The 13,728-nt window shown below is 44.2% G+C and overlaps 1 protein-coding gene across 10 annotated transcripts in view; it reads left to right on the forward strand.

Annotated features, from left to right (window-relative positions):
• usp48 (ubiquitin specific peptidase 48) overlaps window positions 1–13,728 on the forward strand; it is a 208,321-nt gene that overhangs the window by 172,809 nt on the left and 21,784 nt on the right. For 4 of the 10 annotated variants that reach the window (XR_015073513.1, XM_085966775.1, XM_085966772.1 and 1 more), the window contains 3 exons: window positions 873–983; window positions 5,995–6,128; window positions 6,963–7,069. Coding sequence is in view for 5 of the 10 variants with exons in the window: in XM_085966775.1 (XP_085822901.1) it covers window positions 873–983; window positions 5,995–6,128; window positions 6,963–7,069 (352 nt within the window). In the remaining 5 variants the exon portion in view is untranslated. Of the gene's footprint in view, window positions 1–872; window positions 984–5,994; window positions 6,129–6,962; window positions 7,070–13,728 lie in introns of those variants that run through there. The other 6 variants (XM_085966770.1, XM_085966771.1, XR_015073514.1 and 3 more) reach the window with 5 other exon arrangements.

Raw genomic sequence — 13,728 nt, forward strand, 5'->3', positions numbered from 1 at the left:
ATGGTTAATCATGCATTTTATAAAATTCTATATAAATTAATTCATATGTTCCAACACAAGAGTTAGATTGGAAAAATACTAATCTTAAGCACAAGAGTAATGGTGTTTAACATTAAGCAGAGATGCCAACATTGAAAATGTCAAATGCTGAAATTGTCATTCCCTCCCCCCTCCCCCACATCGCAGAAGGATGGGGTGGGGAGGGGTTACAGGAGGGGTAGAGGGATAAACACCACATTTGAGTAGTTCATGGGAACTGAGAAATAACGTGTAAATAAACATTTGTTTTGTGCACTGTTGGCTTGTGTTTGCTTTGATCTAAGTCTTAGATTAGTTGACAATTTTGAAGGGTGACAGCTTGGTTGTGGGGTAGTAAGGCCAACTCAAGGTCTAATCAAATGTCCTGTTGAATATCATCGAGCTTAACCTTGGGCAACATCGAGGGAATGTTGATGGAGCTTGTGCCAGAGGTACGTTGCTGTTGGTGAGAGCTGAGCAGAATGGCTTCAGTTTTGGCAGTGTTGAGTTGTAATGAAGTTATGGCTCAGCTAGACTGACAAGTGGCTAGTGCAGCAACAGCCCTGGCATCAGTGGTGATGCTACATAGCTAGTATGGGGTGTCATCAACAAAGCAATATCAATATACACAAGCTCAAAGCGATGTCTTTGACAAGGAAGTGCAGGACCCACGGCAGAAAAAAATCACTTGGGGTGCAGGCTGAACATAGGCCTTGAAGTAATGTCTCCAGTTTAATCTAATTCAGAAGGGAAATGATCTCACTCTGAGAGCAAAAAGTTGTACTTCATTGTAGAATGTGTTACATTGCTATAAATCCCTCCCCTGTGCTTTCATTTGGTTCTGTTTGCTGAAGGAAGCCGACGAAATGCAGTCCTGTATCATCTGTGGGCAACAATGCACTTCTCTGTCCGCACGGAGGTCTCATGTTTACAGCAGAGTCGATGACCAAAGAGGATTCAAAACAGTGAGTCTTATTCCATCGCTTTCATAACACGTGCCTGTACAGGCTCAAACATTTAATCCCTTTTAGGCAGCTCAGTAAGTTATGCTTCCAATATATTTAAGTATTATTTTCGTAGTAAATATGTTTCATTGAAAAGTGATAAATGAAGATAATTAGTACCTCCTCACTTGTTCAATCTCCACATGCAAAAAAGATACTACTGCCATCACATGGAGGAGAATCTCAAGCAGGCTGGAATATAAAGGGGAGGACGTTATGCTTCAGTTGTACAGAGCCTTGGTCAGAGCCCATAGAATCATAGAATGGTTACAGCACAGAAGGAGGCCATTCGGCCCCGTCAAGCCCGTGCCGGCTCTCTTCAAGAGCACTTCAGCTAGTCCCACTCCCCCGCTCTTTCCCCGTAACTGAACGCAGTACCCCATCTAGAGCACTGCTTTCAGTTCTGGGCACTGTGCCTCAGGAAGGATATACTGGCCTTGAAGGGGGGAGCAGTGCAGATTCATCAGAATGATACTGGGACTTAGAGGGTTAAGTTACGTGGACAGGTTGCATGAACTTTGCTTGTATTTCCTTGTGTTTAGAAGAGTGAGGTGTTTAAGATGTTAAAAGAATTTGATAGGGTAGCTACAGAGAAACGATTTCCTCTGGTGGGAAAATCAAGAAAAAGGGTCATCTTAAAATCAGGTGGTCCATTCAGAAGCAAAATTATGAAGCATTTTTTCACAAAAGATATTTGAACTCTTCCTCAAAGTCTGTGGATGCCGGGGGACAATTGGAGCTGTCTAAACTGAGCTGGATAGATTTCTGTTAGCTCTGGGTATCCAGGGATATGGAGCTAAGGCTGGTAAATGGAGTTGAGGTGCAGATCAGCCATGATCTAATGAAATGGTGGAACAGGCTCGAAGTTCCTCTGTCTCTAGAATTCTGGGGATATTCATCCACTCCAGGTTTTGTTCTGAGCTGCGCTTAGTTCCTTTTTCCTCCTTGGCAGGAATCCTAAATGTTCATATTTTCCCTTCCACTATAAATCAGTAATTTAATTATAAGCAGGTTAGCAGTTGTTGTGTGCCAGTCTTTTCTGAAAGACATATGCTAGTTTAAGTTTTCACAATCAGCAAATTTGTCCTCAACTAATACATACCATACCTCAGAATCGACCCACTCCCTTAGCTTGATCATTCAGTTCCAGTTGACTTGGCTTCATTTGCTGATCAATGTCAAGTCCCAGTTCCGAAGTTTCTTGTGAATGGCACAGATCCCTCTGAGTTACTGATGCCAAAGACACCTTCTTGCATTACTCTGCATTGTTAAACTTTTTAGCTGATTCTAGTTAGAGTTAGGTAGCACAAGCAGCCCTACAATAGGTCCCAAAGCCACAGGGTTGGGGTGGGTTGCCGCTCTCTATCACTATCCATTAATCTTTGGTGGATATTTGTGTATGTGAACAATGGATAAGATGGGATCTGGCTTGACTGTGATGCCCAAACGGTCACTAATAAAATATCGGAGCGACAGGTGCTCCTGAAATTGTATTGTAGCAGAGTCGAGACGCGAGTGTTGCAGTTACAAGTCAGCACGAAATACTCTCGGGTTCAGCATCACCAGTCTTACCCCTAACTGGACCCCATGTCCTCTACACTCAGAAGTTTATGAGCTACGGTAATCTCATATTTCTCTGTGTCTTTTCTGTTTTCTTGGAAGGCAGATTGATGAGCCCTCTAATGAAATGAGGCCAATTCTAAACTGAGAGACTGCTTTATTTTCCATGTAATTATAAGAACAAACAATAACATTTTCAGGTTCATTCAGTCCAATTCGTATTGCTCCTTTTAACATCAAAAATAATAAATTAAGTAAACTTAGCCCCGAATACAAGTCAGTATTCAATGAATAGACTGGTTTGAACCTTGAGTAAAGCGATCTCTCCCTTTGTCTGTTTTCACTCCAAACCTCTGCTCACTATCTGTTCCAGCTAGACAGAAAGTCAAAGGCTTGTACCGCTGAACTCCCTCAGCTCTATGTTGGGGATTAGCTAGTTGAGCTGTCAATCAAAACTACAGCTACTGTCCTGAGTAATGGATCCCCTGGCAACCACCTCTGGATGCAAATGAATAAGGCCATTCCAACATTATTATATGTGATTGTGACTAGAATATAATAACTGTCTCAAGTTGATATGGTATGTGAGAAACACAATTCTGCCAGCAACTTCAACTAGTTATGGCTACACGGTCAAATATGCTTTCCCAGCTGGCTTATGTATTATGTGGACTTAACCCCTTGTGTGCTGACTTTAGCAGTATCTTGATATAAATTGCCTGAAATTTCTCAGACCAAATAGTCAAAAATCCCGTGATGGTGGGGTGGGGGGGGGGCGGTGCGGGGCGGGGGGAAGTGTTATCAAAAGAGGAAAAAGAACAAATTGTTTTAGGATTTCGGGCAGTAGCCTTCAACAGCCTCATCCTCATGATCTCCTAGAAGGGAAAGTTTCTGTGTGTGTCTCCCCCTACCCCCATTCACTTCCCTTAGTAACAAGGATCCTTCACAGGGCTTCTTGAGGCAGAAACCTGCAACAATGATGATTTTCTTATTTGTACAATTTCCACAGCAAATGGCAACTTCTTACTCCACATCTGAGACACTCCCATGGAAAAAGAATTTCTGTCTAGGTGACATTCCTCTATATCGCTGTATCATCAGAGTCTCAATCTAAGGCCTTGAAGTTTCTTTCTGTTGTCACAGGCAACAACAACAACTTGCATTTATATATCGCCTTTAATGTAGTAAAAAGTCACAAGCAGGTGCAACCAGTTGTCGCCTATAGTTGGGAATCTTTCTGCACTGTTTAATAACATGCAAAGGGCTCTTCTCTACTTCGAGTATTTCACGTGTTTTTGACCAGATTTTCTTTGCTTGACAGCGCAGGATAACGGGTCATTCAGAATTGTTGTGCTCTGGAGAGGGTACAGAAGAGATTTACTAGAACGGTTCCAGGGATAGAAATATAGAAGCATAGAAACATAGAAGATAGGAGCAGGAGTAGGCCATTCGGCCCTTCGAGCCTGCTCCGCCATTCAATGAGATCATGGCTGATCATCCAAATTCAGTACCCTGTCCCTGCCTTCTCCCCATATCCCTTGATCCCTTTAGCCTCAAGAAATATATCCAACTCTTTCTTGAATATATTTAATGAACTGGCCTCCACCGCCCTCTGTGGCAGAGAATTCCACAGGTTCACCACTCTCTGGGTGAAGAAATTCCTCCTCATTTCAGTCCTAAATGGCTTACCCCTTATCCTTAGACTATGACCCCTGGTTCTGGACTCCCCGGCCATCAGAAACATCCTTCCTGCATCTAGTCTGTCCAGACCTGACAGAATTTTATAAGTTTCGATGAGATCCCCTCTCAATCTTCTAAACTCCAGTGAGTATAAGCCCAATCGACACAATCTCTCCTCATACGTCATTCCTGCCATCCCAGGTATCAGCCTGGTGAATCTTCGCTGCACTCCTTCCATGGCAAGAACGTCCTTCCTCCGGTAAGGTGACCAAAACTGCACACAATACTCAAGGTGCAGTCTCACCAAGGCCCTGGAGAACTGTAGCAAGACATCCTTGCTCCTGTACTCAAACCCTCTCGCTACGAAGGCCAACATACCATTTGCCTTCTTAACCGCCTGCTGCACCTGCATGCTTACCTTCAGCGACTGGTGCACAAGGACACCCAGGTCTCGTTGCATTTCCCCTTCTCCCAATCTATTGCCATTCAGATAATCTGCCTTCCTGTTTTTGCCACCAAAGTGGATAACCTCGCATTTATCCACATTATAGTGCATTTGCCATGTTTCTGCCCAATCACCCAGTTGTGTGGATAGACTAGAGAAGCTGGAATTGCTCTCCTTGGAGCAGAGAAGGCTAAGGAGATTTGATAAAGGTGTTTAAAATCACGAAGGCTTTAGATAGAGTAAATAAAGAGAAACTGTTTCCAATAGCTGAAGGGTCGATAATGAGAGGGCACAGATTTAATTGATTGACCAAAGAACCAGAGGCAACGTGAGGAAAAACTCTGGGTCCTAAGCTCCGGAATTCCCTCTCTAAACCTCTCCACCTCTCTTTCCTCCTTTAAGATGCTCCTTAAAGCCTACCTCCGTCTGCCCAAATATCTCCTTATGTGGCTCGGTGTCAAATGTTGTTTGTTAGCGCTCCTGTAAAGCACCTTGGGATGTAGGTTAAAGGCACTATGTATATAGTTGTTTTTGTACTTCCTCCTTGTATGTGGAGGTTAAACTAATGATGGATGTTACTTCCTGTCGATGGCTTTCCTCGGCCTTTGTAAAGTTCAATCTACACATGCAAAGTTATATCTCAGTCTATCCGTTCTCTTTCTGACTGGCATGGCTTAGTTTTGTTCATCATTTGAGGTTAGTAGTTTTTGATACCAATTTAATAATCTAAATTTTTAAGTGCTCTTGCCAAGAACTGGAAGAGTGCCTGAGATTGGGGCTCTGATGCCATGGACCTTCAACCTGCAGCGCGTATTGTTAAAGGGATAGTGAACCTGGAGACTTTCACCATGCACTGATGGCAGCTCTTATTTGCATGTGACAGCTGAACCTCTTTCAAAGACCTGTTCTGTTACTTTAGTGATGTACTGTATAAAGTGCACCAGTTTCTTTTGGGAGATGACTACAGCTGTTCTTCATAATTTTGGGGGGGAAAGTGACTTAAATATATTCAAAGAATAAGATTGGAGAAGACTGAACAAATAGATCTGGACCTTTCAAGTTATTCTATCAGGATAAGGAGGAATTAGCACCTTCATGTGACTAGCGATTTTATAGTGTTTGGCTATTTTGGCTGAAAAGTCTCTGATAAAATTTGAGCTATTTTTGGGGTGGCACACTGCTGCAGCATTATCCCCGCACTCCTCTTAGATTTTGAGTATTTGTAGTTTTGTTGTTTTAGAAAAACATTCTTTCAAAATTCAATAACCTGTATCTTCCTTTGCACAGTGTAGCTCTTATATGGCCAAATGAATGGGAAATCATCCACAAATTATTTGTTGTTGATAACACAATTAAAGTTATTCGACTGATGAACACTGGAGATTCTGGCACTGTACAATTGGAATATAACACCAGTCCTGGTAAGATTTTCCTGCATGAGTGTTAGCATGAAAGAGATGGATTAATTTACATTAATTGCAGAAACATTAACATTCTAACTTTGAGGTCTGCTGCTTCCTCTAGTCCCTACTTTTGCAAAGAATTTTCAAACGTTAGTCGCAAATATGCGGTTAGTCTGATCATACCCCTCATCATCATCATTGCACTTATTGTAGCCACTGTTCCCACTCCTGTTTAAAACTTGTGGCACAAGTGAAGTTTTACTCGTGTTCTAACACGCACTGCAGCATACAGCAGGGTGCCTAGACATCAAGTGAAATGGGTGGTACGCTGTCTATTCTTGCACATGGTTAGAGAGCCATCTTCAGCTGTGCTATCTGCACAAATCCAAAAAAATAGCCATTCTCACACTTACAGGTGCAATCTCAATTAGCCACAACCTGTTAAAACTATGGAAGTTGGAACTGACTAATATTCTGCAAGGAAAAAACCTATTGATTTTTCACAATGCAGCTATGCATATGTTCATAGTGATTTTCCTGCATGTTAGGTTCACTAAACTGTAGAACTGCAGGAGCGCTCCTCCCGACCCCACATTTAAAGAATGCGGGCCTCAATCGCCCGACAGGCTACATTTTGGTTTGGTTTTCCTAAGGATCCATAACTATTGGAAAAAGCTGTAAACCGAGGATGGGTATGGGCAAATGGTCGGAACAGCCAAAGGGATAGGACCGGAAAAGACCATTGGAGACCACGAAGCTTCAGACCTCCCCTGCTCTTGATATCACTGAAAGCCCAAATGTATTTCTTAAACTTAAAAGTCACAAGCTTTTCCTTTGCTTTTTAACATGTAGATCTTTGTGGAGAGTGTCGGGAGGGCTTGCTCTGTCAACAACAGCGGGATTTAAGAGAGTATACACAGGCCACTATCTATATCCGCAAAGTGGTGGAGAGTATAAAGGTAAGAATTTTTTATAAATTGTATTCCTGAGAGGCTGACTTGTAATTTAATTAGTGGAGCTTAACTAAAAGCAGCTTTGTCAAGATTTCCATTCATCATTCTAGCTAATCCTAGACTACTCCATTTTAAAAGTTGCCATTTAAAATAAAATAGAATCTCCAGCTGCTTTATCCTTGTATAGTATATTGTTAAATCGTAATATCTTTGTAAACTGCAGTGTGTGTGTGTATTGTCGAAGGTGGTCCAACCATGGCCAACAAGAGAAGTTAAAGATAGTGTTAGATTAAAGGAAGTGGCATATAATGTAGAAAAAAGAGTGGTATGGCTGAGGATTTTAGAATTCAGTAAAGGATGACCAAGAAATTAATAGAGCGAAAATAAAATGAGAGTAAACTAGCAAGAGACATAAAAACAGGTTGTAAAAGCTTCTATAGGTATGTATAAAGGAAGAGATTAACAAAAGTAAACGTGGGTCCCTTAGCGGAAGAGACAGGGAAATCATAATGGGGATAAGGAAATGGCAGACATTAAACAAATATTTTGTATCTAGAAGACACAAAAAACATTCTGGAAATAGTGGGGAACCAAGGGTCTGGTGAGAATGAGGGATTTGGAGAAATTAGTATTCGTAAAGAAATAGTACTGGAGAAATTAATGAGACTAAAAGCTGACAAATCCCCTGGACCGAATGGCCTAAATCCTAGGGTTTTAAAAGGTGGCTTCAGAGATGTTTGATGCATTGGCTTTGATCTTCCAGAATTCCCTAGATTTTAGAATGGTCCCCGCAGATTGGAAGGTAGTAGATGTAACCTCGCTATTCAAGAAAGGAGGGAGAGAGAAAACAGAGAACTATAGACCAGTTAGCCTGACATCAGTAGTAGGGAATATGCTAGAATCTAATGTTAGGGATGTGGTAGCAATGCACTTAGTAAATTGGGCAGAGTCAACATGGGATTATGAAAGGGAAATCATGTTTGTCAAATCTATTAGTTTTTTGAGGTTGTAACTAGCAGGGCAAAACCAGTGGATGTAGTGCATTTGGATTTTCAAAAAGCATTCGATAAGGTGCCAAACAAGAGGTTATTACTTCCAATTCCATGTGCCCTAATTTTGTGTAATATTTTAGCATGGGTTGAGGATAGGTTAACAGACAGAAAAGAGAATAGGAATAAACGGGTCACTTTCAGGTTGGCAGGCTGTAACGAGTGGGGTACCACAATAATCAGTGCTTGGGCCTCGGCTATTTACAATCTATATTAATGACTTAGATGAGGGGACCAAGCTTTCTAACGATACAAAGCTAGGTGGGAAAGTAAGCTGTGAGCAGGATGCAAAGGGATATAGACAGGCTAACTGAGTGGGCAATCATAGAATCATAGAAAGTTACAGCACGGAAGGAGGACATTTCAGCCCATCGTGTCCGCGCCGGCCAACAAAGAGCTATCCAGCCTAATCCCACTTCCCAGCTCTTGGTCTGTAGCTCTGCAGGTTACAGTAGCCCAAGTGCACATCCAAGTAATTTAAAATGTGGTTAGGGTTCCTGCCTCTACCACCCTTTCAGGCAGTGAGTTCCAGACCCCCACAACCCTCTGGGTGAAGAAATGTCCCCTCAAATCCCCTCTAAACCTTCCCCCAATTACTTTAAATCTGTGCCCCCTGGTTTTTGACCCCCCTGCTAAGGGAAATAGGTCCTTTCTATCCATTTTATCTATGCCCCTCATAATTTTATACACCTCAATAAGGTCTCCCCTCAGCCTCCTCTGTTCCAAGGAAAACAGACCCAGCCGATCCAGTCTTTCCTCATAGCTAAGATTCTCTACTCCCAGCAACATCCTTGTAAATCTCCTCTGCACCCTCTCTAGTGCAATCACATCTTTCCTGTAATGTGGTGACCAGAACTGCACGCAGTACTCTAGCTGAGGCCTAACTGGTGTTTTATACAGTTGAAGCAAAACCTCCCTGCTCTTGTATTCTATGCCATGGCTAATAAAGGCAAGCATTCCGTATGCCGCCTTAACCACCTTATCTACTTGCCCTGCTACCTTCAGGGATCTGTGGACATGCACTCCAAGGTCCCTTTGTTCCTCTACACTACTCAGTGTCCTACCATTTAATGTGTATTCCATTTCCTTGTTAGCCCTCCCGAAATGCATTACCTCACACTTCTCCGGATTGAATTCCATTTGCCACTGTTCTGCCCACCTGACCAATTTATTGATATCTTCCTGCAGTCTACAGCTTCTTTCTTCAGTATCAACCACACAGCTGATTTTAGTATCATCTGCAAACTTTTTAATCATACCCCCTATATTCAAGTCTAGATCATTGATGTATACCACAAAAAGCAAGGGACCTAGTACTGAGCCCTGTGGAACCCCACTGGAAACAGCCTTCCAGTCACAAAAACACCCATCAACCATTACCCTCTGCTTCCTGTCTCCCAGCCAGTTTTGAATCCAACTTGACACTTTGCCCTGGATCCCATGGGCTTTTAACTTCGTGACCAGTCTGCCATATGGAACCTTATCTAAAGTCCATATACACTACATCAAACGCTCTACCCTCCTTGTTACCTCAAAAAATTCAGTCAAGTTTGTCAGACACGACCTTCCCTTAACAAATCCGTGCTGACTATCCTTGATTAATCCGTGTCTTTCTAAATGAAGATTTATCCTGTCCTTCAGAATTCTTTCCAATAATTTTCCCACCACCGAGGTTAGGCTGACTGGCCTGTAATTACTCAGTCTATCCTTTTCTCCCTTTTTAAACAAGGGTACCACATTAGCAGTCCTCCGGCACCACACCTGAAGCCAGAGAGGATTGAAAAATGATGGTCCGGGCCTCTGCTATTTCCTCTTTTGCTTCGCTTAACAGCCTTGGATACATTTCATCCGGGCCTGGGGATTTATCCACTTGTAAAGCTGCTAAACCCCTTAATACTTCCCCTCTCACTATGTTTATTTCATCTAATATTTCACACTCCTCCCTCCTGATAGCAATGTCTGCTTCGCCCCTCTCCTTTGTGAAAACAGACGCAAAGTATTCATTAACAACCTTACCGACGTCTCCCGCCTCCAGAGACACATTACCCTCATGATCTCTAATAGGCCCTACCCTTTCTTTAGTTATCCTCTTACTCTTAATCTATATATATAAAGCGGCTCTTCTGTCTGTCCCGATGTCTGTCTGTCCGTTCTCTATACGTTTGAAAGTTACAGAGCGTACCGACGCGCGCGTCACCTCAAATGAAAGCTTACGATTCCGGACCGGTCATAGGCGTATTTATGTTTCGGCCGGACAAAAATCCCGCCCGCAGTATCCCAAAAACGTTCAGCGTTCCGCTCATTAGCATCTCATTAGCGACCGTATGACGTCGAGGTCCACCAATCGGACGGCGGGTTCCTTCCTACAGTTGAGTGTCGAGTGACTCGACGATTGACCAATCCTACGCTTCGGTGACCTGACCGGTCGACCAATCGGTGCGTGTGTGGGCGGGCCTTATCCTTCTGAACCGAGGTGAGTGGCCGCCATCTTGATTTTTCACAATTTTTTCCCCCACACTTTGTGTGTTAGGGAACTAAGGTAAATATTTTAATGATGTGTTAGGGAATTAAATAACAATTTAATGGGGGGGGGGGAAGAGCCTCGGGAAATCGCGGGGGGGGGAGAGCCTCGGGAAATCGCGGGGGGGGGGGGGAGAGCCTCGGGAAATCGCGGGGGGGGGGAGAGCCTCGGGAAATCGCGGGGGGGGGGGGAGAGCCTCGGGAAATCGCGGGGGGGGGGAGAGCCTCGGGAAATCGCGGGGGGGGGGAGAGCCTCGGGAAATCGCCGGGGGGGGGGGGGAGAACCTCGGGAAATCGCGGGGGGGAGCCTCGGGAAATCGCGGGGGGCTCGCGCCGCCCGCACAGACCGCGCATGCGCCGCCCGCGAGAGCCCGCTCCCGGCGCCGGCCGCCGCTCAGCATTCCCGCTATCGGAACGGCACCGGACCTCAGGCGCTAGGCAGGGGGAGGGGCCGGAGAGAGGGACAGAGGGGAGCGGGGGAGTGAGGGAGGGGTAGGGGTGGGCGAGGGAGACAGAGGAGGGGAGGGAGAGGAGGGGAGGGAGGGATAGGACAGGGAGAGGACATGACAAGGAGAGGGGGGACACACAGGGGCAGGGAGACCAAGCGCCCCAAAATTGCCCTCGCAACGCGGGGCTCCCCAGCTAGTATATTTATAAAACATCTTTGGGTTTTCCTTGATTTTACTTGCCAAGAATTTTTCATGCTCTCTCTTTGCTTTCCTAATATCCTTTTTAGTTGCACCCCTGCACTTTCTGTACTCTAAAGATTCTGGAGTATTTAGCCCTCGGTATGTCATACGCCTCCCTTTTTTCCTTTATCCTACCCTGTATGTCCCTAGACATCTAGGGGGCTCTAGATTTGTTAGTCCCACCTTTTTTCTATAAGGGCACATATTTGGTCTGAACCCTCCGGATTTCCTCCTTGAATCCTCCCACTGCTCTGACACTGATTTACCTTCAAGTAGCTGTTTCCAGTCCACTATGGCTAAATCCCCTCTGAGCTTAGCAAAATTTGCTTTTCCCCAATTTAGAATTTTTATTCCTGGTCTATCCTTGTCCTTTTCCATAAACACCTTTAAAATAACAGAATTATGGTCACTCGCACCAAAATGCTCCCCCACTGATGCGCCTTCTACCTGCCCAGCTTCATTCCCTAAAACTAAGTCCAGAACTGCCCCCTCCCTTGTTGGGCTTGCTACATACTGGCTAAAAAAGTTCTCCTGGATGCATTTTAGGAATTCCACACCCTGTATACCCTTCACACGAATTTTATCCCAGTTAATATTGGGGTAGTTGAAATCCCCTACTATTACTGCCCTATCGTTTTTGCACTTCTCAGAAATTTGTCTACATATTTGCCCTTCTATCTCCCTCTCACTGTTTAGGGGTCTGTAGTACACTCCCAGCAGTGTGATCGCCCCTTTTTTGTTTTTCAATTAGACCCATATGGCCTCATTTGATGATCCCTCCAACATATCATCCCTCCTCACAGCTGTAATAGTTTCTTTAATCAATACCGTGACCCCCTCTCCCCCTCCCTTTTTACCTCCCTCTCTATCCCATCTGAAAATCCTGTAACCAGGAATGTTGAGCTGCCATACCTGCCCCTCTTTCAGCCATGTCTCTGTAATAGTCGCTATAATATCATCGTCCCAAGTATCTACCTGTGCCCTCAGCTCATCTGCCTTGTTCGCTATGCTTCTTGCATTGAAGTAAATACCATTTAGTACAGGCAAACCTCCTTGTTGACTACTATCTAGCCCTTGATTCCTCTGTCCTTCCAATTTAGTTTCTACCTTTTTATAAGAGCAGGAGTAGGCCAATCGGCCCCTCGAGCCTGCTCCGCCATTCAATAAGATCATGGCTGATCTGATCCTAACCGCCAATCTACTATCACAGAACCATCTCCTGAATCTAACAGAATTAGACACACGAAATAGGAGCAGGATCAGGCTACACGGCCCCTGGGCCCACTCCGCTAGCCACAGGGCCATGTCCGATCCGAACCTAGACTCATGTCCAAATTCCTGCCCGCTCCCCGTAACCCTTAATTCCCTTTACTTCTAGGAAACTGTCTATTTCTGTTTTAAATTTATGTAATGATGTAGCTTCTACAGCTTTTTGGGGAAGCATATTCCATGGACCTACCACCCTTTGAGTGAAGTAGTTCCTCCTCATCTCAGTTTTGAAAGAGCAGCCCCTTATTCTAAGACTATGCCCCCTAGTTCTAGTTTCACCCATCATCGGGAACATCCTCCCCGCATCCACCCGATCCAACCCCTTCACAATCTTATATGTTTCAATAAGATCGCCTCTCATTCTTCTGAACTCCAATGAGTAGAGTCCCAATCTACTCAACCTCTCCTCATATGTCCATCCCCTCATCCCCGGGATTAACTGAGTGAACCTTCTTTGTACTGACTCGAGAGCAAGTATGTCTTTTCTTAAGTATGGACACCAAAACTGTATGCAGTATTCCAGGTGCGGTCTCACCAATACCTTGTACAACTGAAGCAATACCTCCCTATTTTTATATTCTAGCCCCCTAGCAATGAAAGCCAACATTCCATTGGCCTTCTTAATCACTTGCTGCACCTGCATACTAACCTTTTGAGTTTCGTGCACCAGGACCCCCAGATCCCTTTGTACTTCAGTACTTTCCAGTTTCTTGCCATTAAGATAATAACTTGCTCTACGATTTTTCCTGCCAAAGTGCATAACCTCACACTTTCCAGTATTGCATTCCATCTGCCAAATCTCTGCCCACTTACTTAGCCTGTCTATGTCCCCTTGCAGGTTTTTTATGTCCTCCTCACTCACTACTTTCCCTCCCATCTTAGTATCATCTGCAAACTTTGATATGTTACACTCGGTCCCCTCCTCCAAATCGTTAATATAGATTGTAAAGAGTTGGGGACCCAGCACTGACCCCTGCAGAACACCACTAGTTACTGATTGCCAGTCTGAGAATGAACCATTTATCCCAACTCTCTGCCTTCTGTTAGATAGCCAATCCTCTATCCATGCCAGAATATTACCCCCAATCCCGTGATTTTTTATCTTGAGCAATAATCTTTTGTGTGGCACCTTGTCAAA

The sequence above is a fragment of the Somniosus microcephalus genome, chromosome 25 (assembly GCF_052327205.1).
Source record: "Somniosus microcephalus isolate GS21.2 chromosome 25, FLI_Smic_1.0, whole genome shotgun sequence".
Classification (NCBI taxonomy): Eukaryota; Metazoa; Chordata; class Chondrichthyes; order Squaliformes; family Somniosidae; genus Somniosus; species Somniosus microcephalus.